This window comes from Pseudopipra pipra, chromosome 6 (genome assembly GCF_036250125.1).
Source record: "Pseudopipra pipra isolate bDixPip1 chromosome 6, bDixPip1.hap1, whole genome shotgun sequence".
NCBI classification, from domain to species: Eukaryota; Metazoa; Chordata; class Aves; order Passeriformes; family Pipridae; genus Pseudopipra; species Pseudopipra pipra.
The window spans coordinates 58,310,980-58,325,811 of record NC_087554.1 but is presented as its reverse complement, the minus strand read 5'-3'; the positions used below and the strand labels follow the sequence as shown (position 1 = coordinate 58,325,811).

The 14,832-nt window shown below is 45.2% G+C and overlaps 1 protein-coding gene across 6 annotated transcripts in view; it reads left to right on the top strand.

Annotated features, from left to right (window-relative positions):
* SYNE2 (spectrin repeat containing nuclear envelope protein 2) overlaps positions 1 to 14,832 on the top strand; it is a 181,387-nt gene that overhangs the window by 152,614 nt on the left and 13,941 nt on the right. For 5 of the 6 annotated variants that reach the window (XM_064659377.1, XM_064659380.1, XM_064659379.1 and 2 more), the window contains exons 102-105: positions 9,388 to 9,550; positions 12,981 to 13,168; positions 13,326 to 13,476; positions 13,965 to 14,147. In XM_064659377.1, coding sequence (XP_064515447.1) covers positions 9,388 to 9,550; positions 12,981 to 13,168; positions 13,326 to 13,476; positions 13,965 to 14,147 — 685 coding nt within the window. Of the gene's footprint in view, positions 1 to 9,387; positions 9,551 to 12,980; positions 13,169 to 13,325; positions 13,477 to 13,964; positions 14,148 to 14,832 lie in introns of those variants that run through there. The other variant, XM_064659381.1, reaches the window with a different exon arrangement.

Below are 14,832 nucleotides of genomic sequence, written 5' to 3'. Positions count from 1 at the left end.
GAAGGTAGTTTTGCTCCTATCTTTTCAGATCAGGAACTGTGGCAAGTGAATTGAAGTGTAAATTTTCTGAGTTTTTGAGTGAATCTGTGACCATTTGCAGCTTTTTTTTGACAAGTATTACAACTTCAGCAGTTTCTGTTGAACTCAGTGATCTGCTGCCTTTATTTGCACCACAGCCCACTGCACCTTGGCTCTCAGTGGCTCACCCACCATCACAGAGGCAAGGGCCAAATCGTGCTTTGTCTTCATAGCAGGCCAAGATTTGGGCAGAAAGTGAACTACAGAGCGACTGAGTAGGGGGAGAAAATGTATATTGAATAGCTGTGTGTTCCAAGCCAGTTCTTCATTTTGGGCAATGAATCTTTCTTGTAGAAAGGCACTTTTTGATCCTGTGGTTCAAGAGTATGAAATAACCCGTATCCACAAAGGAATCTAATTGAGATTAGATTCAGTTCTGTGGCTGCTAATACTCCATGGGTGACCCTGCAACCTGAGCAGCATTTTACCTTTTCTGTAGTCCAGTGTGATGGCTGTGTGATACCAACATGAAACCAAAGCAGCCTGGAGGCAGTGTATCAATGCAGAGTGTTCCTCCTGATAGCTTGTTTCACCTTTTAAAACCAATAAATGTCCTGGGACAGATGGACAAATTAGGTGAGCTCCCTATTTAGTCCTTGAAGTGATTCTCTTAGTTCATGGTGACAAGCTCAGATTTGCCATATGGCTGCACTTGCAGGACTTAACACTTTCATTATGTGCCTGTGCTTGGCTTGTGCAGTGACAAAAGCTTTGCCGCGTGTGTTGCGCCAAGCCACGCTCTGGCTGCAAACTTGGAAAAGTCTCAAAATGTTAATTTTCATGGGATAAAGTAACCATCAGGGCATTAGCATTCCTGGAAAGGAGAACAAATGAATTCCTGTTCAGCTCAGAAGATACTCTTACTAGGGGAGTTTCTCCTGCTGAAGTCTTAGTTGATGGATGGGGAATGCAAACACACTAACAGGCAGAAAGGGAGCCTTGTGCTGACTGTAGAAATGGACACAGAAAGGCTCTTGCTTTTGTTGCTGAAGCAGTAGGAGAAGGACTGCCCAGGCTGCACACGGGTGGTAGACAAGCAAAAACCTGCAGATCGGTCTCTAATGTAGCTGATGTCGCATTTCTCTACTTCTGGACATCCTGCCACTGCTGCTAAGCTGTGGAAGGGGGATGCCATTTCTCAGCTGCTCTGGCTGTGGGCACACTGTGATGTGTTTTCTTACTTGGTGGGTCTGGTCACTATTTTCAGCCTTGTGGAGAAAGGCAAAGTTTTTGTGTATGTAGCAGGAATGGGTTCAAATGACTGCAACCATTTATGCAAGCATGAAAATGCACGGAAGCTAGGAAGGTCAAATGTGCCTTCTCATTCTTTTAAATAGGAATCCTTGGCAACTGGGTGTTTTCCCTGTGTTTGCAAGCTGCCAGCTGTCATTCCAGGGTCCAGGAATCTTAAACCGCCACAACCAAAGTCAGCCCTTCCTTCCCACATCGAACTTGGGAAAATCAAGGTGTTTTCAGATGGTTTCTTGCGTACCCTGGGGGACTGAAATTCCCAAACATCCTGAAGCTGCTCAGGTTGCAGAAAAACTGGGAAGACATTTAAGCTCTCCGGTGACATCACTTTGTGCTGTGCTAGGTGTCCACAGAGGCTTCATTGGGGAGCTCCAGTGAGCCACTGCTCTGTGATTCCCTCTCCTCCCTGCACCCCCACTGTGGCTGGGTTGTCCCAAAAGCTGCTCGGGCAGCAGTGGGCCTGGTAGGCTTGGGGACTGAGTTCATACCACCACTCAGGTGGTCTCTATTTATTTTCCACTACCTTGCTTACCCTTTGGCAGGACAGACTATCAGGCACCACGTGTTGCTGTGCTGTCACAGCCCACAGTCAGTGTAGGTGCACTCCAGGTTCAAAGGTCTCTTTGAATTGCTGCAGATCAATATTGCAATAATGCAAGGGAAGCAAAATATGCTGCAGAGAGGCTCCCAGGTAAATGATAACAGCAATGTCCAGCAGAATCGTACTGGTTTGTGTCAGTACCACTGTAAAATCTCATTCTTGTATTTATTTTGGTAAAAAAAACCCTGGATAATTGAAATCTCAGTCACAAAGTGCCTGCTTTCTTTCCATGTTCCCTCTGTCCTTTGAGGATTACGCTTTGCTTTGGTGCAGAGGCTGTGACAGAATTCATTATTGTATCAGCCATGATGGTTGGGCTTATTTTGGTTATGCAATGTGTGCCGGGAGCAGGGGGAGCTGGCAGTGCAACGAGAGTCCTTGTTTCCTGCAGCCTGTCGCCATTCCCAGTGTCTGCCTGTAAAGCTGGGGGAATTATTTCCCCATTTTCTCAGACCTACCCTTTCAAATATGGTTTTGAACCACCCTGGACCATGATGTTAAACCGTGGAGGTGACTGAGCATGATTTACCTGTGCAAATGTCCAAAGCCTTCTCCCACTGTGCTGTGTCTTCCCAGGCACTGTGTGTCCTACCGTGTGAGCGATCAGCAAGCCAGTACAGGTCTGGAGATTATCTGAATACTGAAAAACCTTTGATTTCAAAACCATTCTTTGCATTTTTTGTGGGATTATCCTAACTTCTTTATTTTTTTCCTGATATTGGCTGGATGGGGAGTGACTTGTAATCCAAGGTTCTCCAACTTCCGCCTTTTTTTCCCACCCCGTGATCTCTGGCAGTCATAACACAGAGAAAACATGACAGTGTGTTTTTCCACAAACGAATGATATCATAAATGAAGATTAGGGCTTATTTTGTCCTCCAGCATAACAGGCTATTTGCACTGGAGGCCTTCTGCCTGGTCTGGAAGGTTAAAGAGAGGACAGGTTAGTGTGTGGGAGATTTAATTCGTCCTAAAATACCTGGGATATAATGGTAAAGGCGAGAGAGCAGAATGCAGGGGAAGTAAGGATACCTCTTTGTGCGTGGTGCCTGTGCGTGGATGTACGTGCTCTCGGTTTTTTGGGTTTGCTTCAAATTGACTCTGCTGTAAATCATCCGGGGCTGAGACTCCAGTCCCTCTTTTGCACAAGAAATGAGCACTGCATCCACCTTTCTCGGTGCCGAAGGCTTCAGCTTGCAACCTTTTTGTCGGCAGCCGCAGGCAGCCACCCCGGCGTGCGCTTCCTCATGGGCTAATTCTCTTGTGTCAGAATAAAGCTCTCGTGGTTTTGTTCTGAGGAGGGATGCGGCCGTTCGCCAGGTAAAAAAAAATACCAACGCAAAACGTCGGGGTTAAAATGAGGGGGGAGAGCTACGGTGTCTCCCCAGCTCGGGGTCGGGGAGGAGGAGGAGGAGGGCGAGTCTCTCTCCCCCCGCCACGCGGGATGCTAAAGCGGCGGATAAATAGGGCATCTGTGGAGGAGGGGTTTCCTCTTCCATGCCTGCCTGGTCGCACTGACGGTCCCCCTTGCAGCTTGGGATTTGCAAGCTGAGGAATGGTTTTTTCGTGCGAACAGTAAGTGCGGTGTTGGTGAGCGGTGCGGGTGTGGTGGGTTCTGTGGGAGCAGCGGGACCCGCCGGCCCTGGGCGGCGGCGGCGGCGGGGGGAGGCGATGCGGGGCGCCAGCGGCTCCCTGCAGTTCTCCCTGGACAAGTGGATAAGTGGGAGAAGCGGCGTGTTAGCAGCAGGAATAGCGCTCAGGGGCCTCTCGCTTGAAATCAGCCGTGTTTGGGGGTTGGCACCCAAGGCGGTGGAGATCTGTGACAACAACCTTTGGACTCGCCGGCGGGTGACGCGAGAAAAGCCTCCTCCGGCTTCACCCGCTGCTCGCTCCCTGTGCCCACACAGCCCACGGACACGGGGCTTCTGGCACTGTACCAGGACCGAGAAGTGTCCTTGCATTTTATAATAAGGCCTAAAATTTGCCTTCGGCGTCACCTCTCCACATCTGTTCTTTTGTCCCTCACACGGTTAGGCTCCCCCTGCAACTCACTGAACAAAGGTTTCCTGGGTTGTGCATCGCATTTGTTTTACCGGCTGGTAAACAATCCTGTCAGCTGGCAGGGCAGTTTCAGCTCCTCCTCCGAAAGAAACGTACCGAAAGAAATGTCTTTTTCTGATGACATTTGTGCTCGTGAAGGAGGGTTTGGAACAAATGTCAGAATGTTGTTCATTCCTTCAGACACTAGAATTTGAATGTTACTGTTTACCTTATTTGAGGTTGCCCCTACCTTTCCTTGCAGCATTTTGACATCTAAGCCAATGCAGTTGGCAGGCATTTTGTAGTTCTTTTTGCTTGTGTGAATACATTTCAGTCAACCTGGAAGCTCCTTCTACTGATATATACTTCCTGAGTAGTTACTACAAATATTCTGTTTATTTCTGTGGCTGTACAATGATTCAACCTGAGACAGCTTAATGGGTTTCTCTTGTAACCCAGTGTGGGCAACTTCAATGAGGGTTTTAAGACCCAAATCCAATCTCTGGTCAGGTCAGTTAGTCCTTCTGTTCACTTTTGCAGCCAGCTTTTAGTTATAATCTTCCAGTTTTGTTCTTTTTTCTGCCAATTCTATTTTGGTGTGAAGATTAAGACATTTAGAAACTGGCTTTGTTTGGCTTATCCCAGGCATCTTATGCATGTGTCTTAAGTGCTTTTATGAATCAGGGTGTTATTTTAACTAGGCCTGTTGTAAAGGACAAGACAAGTCTGAGTTTGTTGGGGTTTTTTTTAGACTAGTGGTGATATTTATTGGATTTTTTAAATTACTACTAATTCTTTTGGTTCTGAAGGCATGTTGAATGGTGGCAGGTGAGCTCTCATTGGGAAGTGAACAATGGATAAGTAGGCCTTTTTTCAGTAAACAGTAAGTTTTTCATGTTTGAACCAAATAACCTGAGAATCAAACTTGGTAGAGGAAAAATTCAATCAACAGTGGTGGCACCTTCCACCCTGTGGCTAACTGGGAGAAACTGGTTTCCTCTGCTGCACTTGAACTTTTATTGCTGTTAATTCACTGTGTGTTGGGTGATTGGTCCCCTGGACGGGGTCGGGGGTGGTGGTGGTGGTGGTGTTGGGGGGGGGGAAGCTTTTGTCCCTAAGCTTGGAGGCTTGCACTGTGCACCTCCACCCAGCTCCCAGCAGGACTGTCTTTCCCTAAAAATGGTCCCTTCAGGATGCATCTCAAAACAGTTCATGAGTTTTCTGTTAGGCAAAGAGCAGGTGATTTGCAAGAATACTTGCAGTGTGCAGATATGCATCTGAGAATGGTGGTTGCAAATGTAAGACTTTTATGGATGTAATTAGTCTGTTTTACTCTGAGCTGTAGCCAGAGAAATGGCAGTTCCCTGTGACTTCGGTGGAATCTGAGGGTGCTCAAGGAGGATGCTCAAGTTTTTCATCATTTTGCTCATTGCTTCAGTGTAGAACCCTTGCCCTTTACCTTGGGATCTGTGTGTACTGACAAGAGCAGATCAGCCATTGTGAACATCTGGACAAGGCTGCCCTCCCATTTACCCACTGCACTAGTGTGAACTTCTGTTAGGTTTTTATTCCTCTTTGTCTGCTTAGCTCGAGTTTGAGATTAATGCCTTAGAGCATTAAGGGTGGTCAAATGACTGAAAAATGCCATATTCTATACAGAATATGTAACAGATTAAATTACTTAATTACAGTGGTGTATCTAATGGCAATTGCTAAAAATTAAGTACAAGCTCCCAATACCACAGTGATGCTGTTTGAGACTGTTGCTTCTAGTAACACTAGAAGGTAAAGACCCACATATTTATGGTGATATTCACAACTTGAAATTTAGAGCGGTTTCTAAACCAAAATAATATTGGAATGGTGGTGCAAAACACCACACTTAGATTCTAAAACTGTTGCTTTTTAAATTTATTGAGTGTGCTCTCAGTCATAGAGACACTTATTTACGATCTCCTATCCCTTGGTTTTGTTTTGGACTTCCTTGGCTGTGTTTACCTGCCTGTTTTCCTAAGACGCAGACTGAAAAAAGATGTTTTGTGGCCTGTGAATTTTTCTGTAATGAAGCTTAGGAATGGGCAGCAGGTGGATACAGGCAGAGAAGGGGGTACAGGGAAGCAGAGATGATCCTGAACAGCACAGCAAGCTGCAGGTCAGCTGTGACATCAGGTGTTCCTAGTGTGTGCATCTCTTGCAAGTTGCCAGAGGGACATTTTCAAAGCACTAGTGGGAAACATCATAGATTATGCGGAGAATAAATTCCCACAGGATACAGTCAGGGACAGTGCAACAATTAAGCCTTGTTTTCCTCCCAAGTGGCCTGAAATCATGCACAGTTAACAATGCAACAGTGTAGATGTTTGGCTCAGACTCTTTCTCTGGCCTGGCTTTTCTTGTGGCTCTTCCCTTTGGTGGTCAACACAGCGCTTATATTGCCCCATCTCTCCAGGGAGAAGCATTCCTGAGTCACTTGTCTTTGGTGGGCCACACTCCCTGAGGAGTCAGAGGCCTTGCTGAGCATCATAACCATCAGATCTAAATTGACTGGTGGGAGTAGGGTGAAGGAAGAATTAGTTCTCCTGTGTAAATTACTGCCAGCCCATGATAGCACAAGAAAATTCTGCAGTGACATGTTTATTGAGTACCACTTAATAGAAGCAGAACCAGGAGCAGGAGCAGGAAGATTTATAAAGCAGCTGTTTGCTTGGGAGCCAGATGCTGTCTGCATACAGGGTTGAACTTGGGAGCAGAGTTCTGAAAAGAGTTTGTGAAGGAAAGTGAGAGCAGCTCAGTGCTTTTGTCATCTGCTGGCTTCCTCTCTATCAGCTGCAGCAGTGGGAAGCACAGGCAGTGCAAAGGGGCAGAGGCAGCTGCTTTGCACTTTATATCAGTATCAGTGACTTTGTGAGTGCAAGGCAGGAACAAGGTGGACCATGGACTTGGGCCAAGTCCTTCAGGCTGGCTTGCAGGGTTACTTCAGTCAGACAATACTACCTTACTTTTTGGAGAGTGCAGAGTTGCTAAATCCGTTCCAGGAGTCCTAGTGGAGGACTGTGTTCTTCTCGCCCTCCTTGTAAAACAACTGAAAGTACTGCCTGGTCCTTGTGGGACAAGAAGTAAGGGAAGGTGCTTTCCACGCTGCTAATCAATATGAGACCCCAGATTTGCTGGCTGTACTCTGTACCTTCACAGTAACCAACAGGACTGAACAAATCCAGCAGGATCATTCCCACATCTCCTCCACAAGTGCTTTACCTTAAATCAAGTGTCTAGCTGACGTATGTATCCTCTTTGATTACCTTAAGGTTGCTAATAAGATCAGTTGTTGCTTACAGAGTGGCATATTCTTTATGGATTAGCTGTCCTGTGTATCTCCTGTCATTGTATCAACAGGCAGCTGCAAAAGCTGCTCGATTACAGGCAGTTTGGACCCCTCTCCTCCAAAACTTGTTAGGATAGTTTGGCAACAGGCAGGACAGTGGACCAGGAAACTTCCCATTTTCCTCACAAGGAAGGGGCAGGTCCTTTGCATGAAGCCACCATGCAGGTACCCTGTCAGGGCACTCCTGTCTTGGGTAATCTCTCTCTTCCTGCACTACATGAGATCACATCCCTGTGCCCTGCCCCAGACTCAGCTTGCACAGCACTGGTGTTGCCAAGTACATCAGGATTCATCTCAGACTTCTCAGCACTCCCCTGCATTTTGGGACATGCAGTGATCCCCTTGTACAAGCTGCGCTTGCAGTCCCACTGCTGGTTTTGTTTAGCTGGTGACAGTTCCCAGCCACAGTGGCCAATGAATGGGAAATGTCTCAGCCTTTTTACAATACATACTTTTAACTTTTTGCACTGCACTTGACTTAAATAAAGAGGCTCATCTGGGTAGTTGCTAGAGCAGACAGTAGCTAAAGGCTTAATTTGTAAGTTTGCATTATAAAATTCACATGCAAGGTCCAAAAATCCCTCCCGAGGCAGAGGGACATAACTGGAGATCAGAGGGCAAGCAGCCAGGAGAACAGCACAGGGAGGCAGTGCTGGCTAGGAACTGGGTTTTCCCTGGGACATGGGTGGAATGATTCCACCTGACTTTAGCATCTGCAGTGTTGATGTACGGAAGAGTAGAGCATTGGAGTTCATGGGGAGAAACATGTGCTTTTTGGTACAGTTCATCTCTTCTGATGATCTGAATGTTTAAGACAGGTCTGATAGAGATCATTATCTTTTTTTTTTTCTCCATTAACTACCAAGGTCTAGATGGCAAGCTCTGAAATAAGTCTGAAGTCAGAAGAGTTAAGTGTCACCCTGGTGTTGCCTTTTTAGTAATTTTTTGGGAGGAATTCCAATAAATGAGAATTTCAAGGAAAGATTTGAGAGCAGTGAGGTAGTTTAGCATATATTCCTCCAACACATGGGGACAAATTTTCCAAAATGTATAAGTATGCTACTTGCATAATTCAAGGGGCTGATAAGGAGGGTTGACATGGTAATATGCTGTCAAGGCTGGAAATAAAGAAAAGTTTGTCTGCAGTTTGAGCGCTGTGCTCCAAACAGTGTAAGAAAAGTAAATAATCTCAATGGTTCATTGCTTGTCCACTTCACAAGTCTCTCTACCCATTGCATATTCTCCTCCTTCAGGATTGTTTTTTATATTCTTCACCCATCAGGAGAGTCTGGCATATCTCTGCATGTCCCAGTGTGGTGTTTAGGAGACCTTTTAATGTTGTGGCACTACAAACTCTATAGTGGTCATTGTTCAGGCCTTCTCCTCTCCTGCCATCATCCAGAGGGTAGTGAGGCACTGGTGCAGGTTGTCTGGAGAAGTTGTGGATGCCTAATCCCTGGAAATGTTCGAGGCCAGGTTGGATGGGGCTCTGAGCAACCTGGTTCCAACCATGGCAGGGGGGTTGGAACAAGGTGATCTTTAAGGTCCCTTCCAACCCAAACCAGTCTATGATTCTATAATTTGCCCACGGTGTTGGACTGGTGGTTGGAACAGATCCTGCCTCTGTTGGCAGAGTGGTACCTTCTGCTGATTAGTGTGAGCCTGTTGATTGCTGAAGAAGACACTGAACATAATTCACAGCAGGAAAATCAGACCATAGATACCCATTTTAGTTTAACTGTGGCGTGTTATGGTACAAATTCCCACTTAGACAAATGTCCACTAGCAGATGAAAATTCACCCTGCTCATGGAGTTTCATTAAAGCATTCACACAAGACCATCTTGCAGCTGTAGAGCAGGGACCTGCTGAGCCAATTTAGGTAGGTTTTGACTAAAACATGGCTCTGATTTCCAGGCAGCAGCTTGGTGCGATAGTAAGTGCTTCATAAAGCCATGCCTGTCATCACCTTTTGCAAACGTCCTTTCCACTGATTGCCGACCTTTGTAACAAAATATTCTTCCTGATTTGCTTAGGGTGAAGAAACTGAAGGAAACATTTGCTTTTATACAACTTTTGGACAAAAACATGAGTAACCTTCGCACGTGGTTGGCCCGGATTGAGTCTGAGCTTTCCAAGCCTGTTGTTTATGACATCTGTGATGACCAAGAAATCCAGAAGAGACTGGCAGAACAGCAGGTGGGAAATACCAGCAGCCAGAGTAAATGAGATAAAATGCTGCTGATTAGTCCTGGTTTAAAATCATCTGTTTCTTTTCTTTAGCTAGCCCTTCTAACTCTTTGCTTTTCATGGCGTGTTCCTGCCAAGATGTGTTACGTGGAAAATTTTTATTTGCTTGCAGTAATTTCAGTATTGTGTTGAACTACCCTCACTTCACCTTCACCCCTTCACCCAAGGAAAACATGCAAAATACAAACAAAAGCATTTTTAATTTGCTCAGTTGAGTACAGCAGACTTCCTGAGGGCTAGGCAGGGCACAGACAGTGGGCAGAATACATGAGGATGACTTAGACTGACAAGGTGTGAATGCTGCTCTCCTGCAAAGTGGCTGTGACTGATTCGAGTGCTGTGATTTGATGCACTGCCTCACTAGCTCAGTTCTCGTCCCCTCCTTGCAGACAGCAGAGCAAGCTTGGCAGAGAAGGATGCTTCAGCTTTAGAGGGTGGACTTGTGCAAACACACCTTTGGCTGAGGCCTGCTCCAGTCAGCAGGCCCTGAAGATCCCTCAGGGTTGGATGAGATGGTGTGTGAATCCTGCTCAGGCAGTAAGTCTGAACCAACCTCTGCACCACTGAGTGTTGGATGAGTGCGGGTGGGCATTTTTCCAAGGCAGTGGCTCACCAGGGGGTCTTAAGAGATAAGCTGGATAGTCCTGGACTAAATTTCTCTCACCAGCAGCCAAGGAACAAAAAGGAACTTCTCCAAAGCAGAGACTTGCTCGTGGAGTCAGCCTTTGCTCAGGGCTGTGCTGTAAGTCTGCCCAGGTTCAAAGTGCTTGACTGTCATCTGGCCTTTGTGTTGAACAAGAATATTTGCCCTAAAACTAAGGATGACAAATAAATCTGTCAAGCTTGGAAGCATTATAGCATCTGCCTTTAAGAACACCTATTGGTATCCTTCTCATCCTCCCCATCTTTTCTCTCTGGCTTCTGCTTTTGTGTCTGAGGAGCAATCCCTGAGTGACCCAGACCTGAGGGCTGTATTCTCTCCTGTTTCATAGCACTCTCCTTGCACTCATGTCCCACACATCACAGGAAGGCTCAACTCCTCTGTGACAGGAGTGGAAGTGGCTCCCACTAACTCCACTGCAGGAGCTGGCCAAACACCAGAAGCCTTGGCCTTGTGCCTCTGATGGTTTCATCTGCATTGTGCATGATCATGTAAACAGCAAGGAAATGTTTTCTACCCATCCGAACCTTTTGCATTCTCAAAAGCAGTGATAAATTGCCAGGCAGAGCAGAGCATTGGGCACAAAGGAGTTGTGTCCAAACTAATTTATTTTTATTATGAGCATTCAAGTTTCAGCTGGCTGTAAGAGCCATCATTTGCTGCTCAGAGCTACTTATTGCTTTGTTGTTTGGATTCTGTTTCAAACACAGACCCCTGGGCACGTCCAGGCTCCTTCTACTGTAACTTTTTAACAGGCTGAGTATGAGAAGATTGTGCTGACTAAAAAATACCACAGGAAAAAAAAAAGCCTCTTTTGCTCTGCATTAGAGAAACATTTATCTGAATGCGACAAGTAAAAAGATCTTTCCTGGTTTTATCTGAACAATTATTTCAGCAGGAGCAGAGTGATGGTGAGAAATATGCCCTACAGGCTTCTTCTATTTGATATCCATGACTGGAAAAGCGTTACCTGTTCAGTCTTGAATAATGACATTTAAAAGTGTTGTGCATCCACAGAGATGTTGTATGGCATGTTTGTTCAATTAAAGGATAAAGATTACAACATGAGTAATAATAATTTTAAGATTGCAAAGGTGTTTCACTAATGCAGAGATCTAGCAGTGTGTAGTCTGTTTAAGATCTCTGGGCAATGCTGTGCAGAGTTGAAGGAAAAGTACCTTTTGGGGCTCACTGTATGTTCCTGGCCCCCTTACTTAGGTTGTGTTTATCTCACTTAATACAATCGGGGCATTTGGAAAACAGCAAGGATTCTGCCTAGGGTTATTCCATGAACCCAGGCATAACCTAAAGTAATGAACAACATTATCATAGTGCAAGTTAGAATTAATTTCTGATCTGTGGTCAAAATTCTCATTTTCATTAATGCATCTGTAAATCCGATGGAATTTAATGAATTCAGAAGAGACTCTCCAGGTACCAGTAGTGGGGTAGAGCCTGCTCCCAGCTGTAGAGCTTGTGTCAAAAAGACCCTGATGCATCTTGCTCAGAAAACATCTGTGAATCCTTAATAACCTGTAAAAAAGTCTGTTTAGCTCCTTCTGGCAGTCTCTCATCCATGTAGAGATTTTTGCTTCTACATTCCTTAAAGCTGTTCATTACTACGAATTCCACAAGCCATATTACCCATGTAACCACTGAAGATTGCCACTGGGTGATACTCAACTCCTTGCAGCTTGTTGACTTCTGGGAATATCTTTCTTCAACTCCTTCTGTATTTACTATAAGCTGGATCTGGTTTTGTTTGTTTTATTCTGGGGTTTTTTGTGGGTTTTTTTTTTTTAGGTCTAGAGCAAAACCAATTCCCCTTCATATGTTCACTGAAATCAGTAATACCATTTAGTGATAGTTCCAGTTCACTGTTGTCAGAAAAATATTCGTCTGTGTTTGTTATTCTAGTGTTATTCAAGCAAGTCTCTGTATCCTTCCTTAGAAAGGCCAGAAATGGATTCAGAAAATGGAAATGTAGTGGACATTGTCATTTTATTAATATTTATAGTTGGTAGCATTGTACAGAGCTGCCTTTTCGATAAGAAATGTTTAGATAAGGATTTTTTTCCTCTCCCTGTCATTCAGTTACATTGACTTTAGTAGTACTGATGGGTGCAGAATGAGAGGACAGACTTCCATGCCTCTGGAGAAGAAACCTGTAGTGTAGATTAGACAAAAGGTCTTTGCCAGACCCTTTAACAGTCTGTCAAAATAGGAGCTCTACAAGAGGGAATAGGAAAAGTAGTGTAACACCAGGTACTTGTGTGCTGTGTTTCTGTGTTTCATGCTAACAGTCTGTGATCATACAGTCACTAAAATACACATACTGTACTAGGAGTTCTCTGACAAGTCTTACAGTGCAGTAAGCTGATATGAGACAGTCACCTTGTGCTGTCAATAAGAATTTATTTATGGCATATGTACGGTTTGGATTTTGAATGCACATCGAAATTGTCCAGACTGTTAATGAGAAGATTGAGTTTAGACTGAGAAACCAAAGCTGGACAATCCCTTTTTGCGTGACAGTTTTGTCCTGTCGGCCTGTCATCTGCCCAACTCATCCTGCGAGTCTGGTTTCTGATGCTAAATAAGCTCTTCCTGACACACAAACTGCTCTTTCCCCATCCTCTACAGCATTTCAAGAGGGTATGTCTGAAACGTAGCCGCCCATGTTTCCCTCCACTCAAGCTGTTCTTTTGCCCATGGCAGGATCTGCAGCGAGACATAGAGCAGCACACGGCAGGTGTGGAGTCCGTGTTCAATATTTGTGAAGTCCTGCTACATGACTCAGATGCTTGTGCTAATGAGACAGAGTGTGACTCCATCCAGCAGACTACCAGGAGTTTGGACAGACGGTGGAGAAACATCTGTGCCATGTCTATGGAAAGGCGAATGAAGTAAGTCTCTTCTCCTTACCCCTCCTGAAGAAGCCTGTTGGCAGCGTTTTGAAGAAATGCTGTGGCTTTTGCCACAAGCCGAATTTTGAAAAGGAAAAAAGTAATTCAGAATTAATAGTTGGCTTGTGATAAAACCTTTCCATTTTTGCTCTCTCAGAATCGAAGAAACCTGGCGTCTGTGGCAGAGGTTTCTGGATGACTATTCTCGCTTTGAAGATTGGCTAAAATCGTCTGAAATGATAGCAGCAAGGCCTAATTCTTCAGAGGTTTTGTACACGCATGCAAAGGAGGAGCTGAAGAAATTTGAGGTGAATTTTCTAACTTCCTTTTTTATGCTCAGCAGCTGGCTGAATGATCAGGCTGTTGAGTACTTATTGTCTGTGCCGAATGCCTGGGTCATGAAGAACACTAGTTTGGCATTGGTGATATAGAGAACATAAACAATGTGCCCAGTGTGCTGCTGCTGGATGGATGTCTGGCTGATGTATTTGTCTCCAGATTTTTTTTTTTAATGTGGAGAATCCAATGCTCTGAACTGACAAGATCCTGCTTATAAGTTAAAGATTTGCTTTTTATAGGCAAGAGACTTTGGTGGGTTGATACTTATGTTTTTTCTTTCTTTTCCTAATGAGCTCAGCCTGAGCAGATGATTTAAAGTACGGGTCCTCCTCTGGACATAAATTTGCAGTTGGAAGGTCTATTTTTAAGGGGAGGGCATCATCTCTCTTGATGGATAGTATCATCTGCATCCTTTCTCTTGTCAACGAGGGAGTGAGTTCACTGCTTTGCCTTGCAGGCATTCCAGCGGCAGATCCATGAGCGCCTCACGCAGCTGGAGCTGATCAATAAGCAGTACCGGCGCCTGGCCCGCGAGAACCGCACCGACTCCGCCAGCAAGCTGAAGCAGATGGTGCACGAAGGAAACCAGCGCTGGGATAATCTCCAGAAACGAGTCGCTTCCATTCTGAGGAGACTCAAGGTAATTGCGCAGTGAGGTGAGAGAGTGAGGAGCACTTGCTGTAGGAATTTCTCAAGAGCAAAACATGCGCTGGAGCACCTGTCTTGTGTTGGTTTGTGTCTTGAGCTACCAGTGTAGGAGAGCAGCTCTGGAAAGGTCACCAAGGACATGGCATAAACCTGTCCTTGGTAGATGGGCTCTTGGTAGCTGAATAAGAGCATAAGGATGCAAATTTGGATGATCAGTTGCCAGTCTCACTGCTCCTATTACACTTATTCTCTTATCCTTGTAATGTGTTCATGCAGTGGCTTCTTTCCATAGATAAGAGGCAAAGAGACAAAAGGGCCCCAGTGCAGATATGGTTTGGAGTTTGCAACTCAGCTCTACTTCATGCCAAGTTGTGATTCACCTACAAGGCTTTAAACATGGAGATGTTTAAAGAGAGATGGAGAGGCACAGCTCCTGCTGTACTGCCTGCCTGATGAGGAGTGTTGTGTTTGTGAAGGGTGTATTTGTGACACTTCAAAGAAGTATCTTGCTTGTCAGTTAAACTGATCTCTGGGCAGATATTCTGTGCTGTGCCCTGGGGGAAACTTGCCTGATTTTTAAATACAGCTTTCCCTGTCAGTTGTTTGCAGCACTGCTATAACGTCCCAAAAGTCAGTGGATGAGATTGTGGGAGCAATGATGGCATTTCATCTGTGCA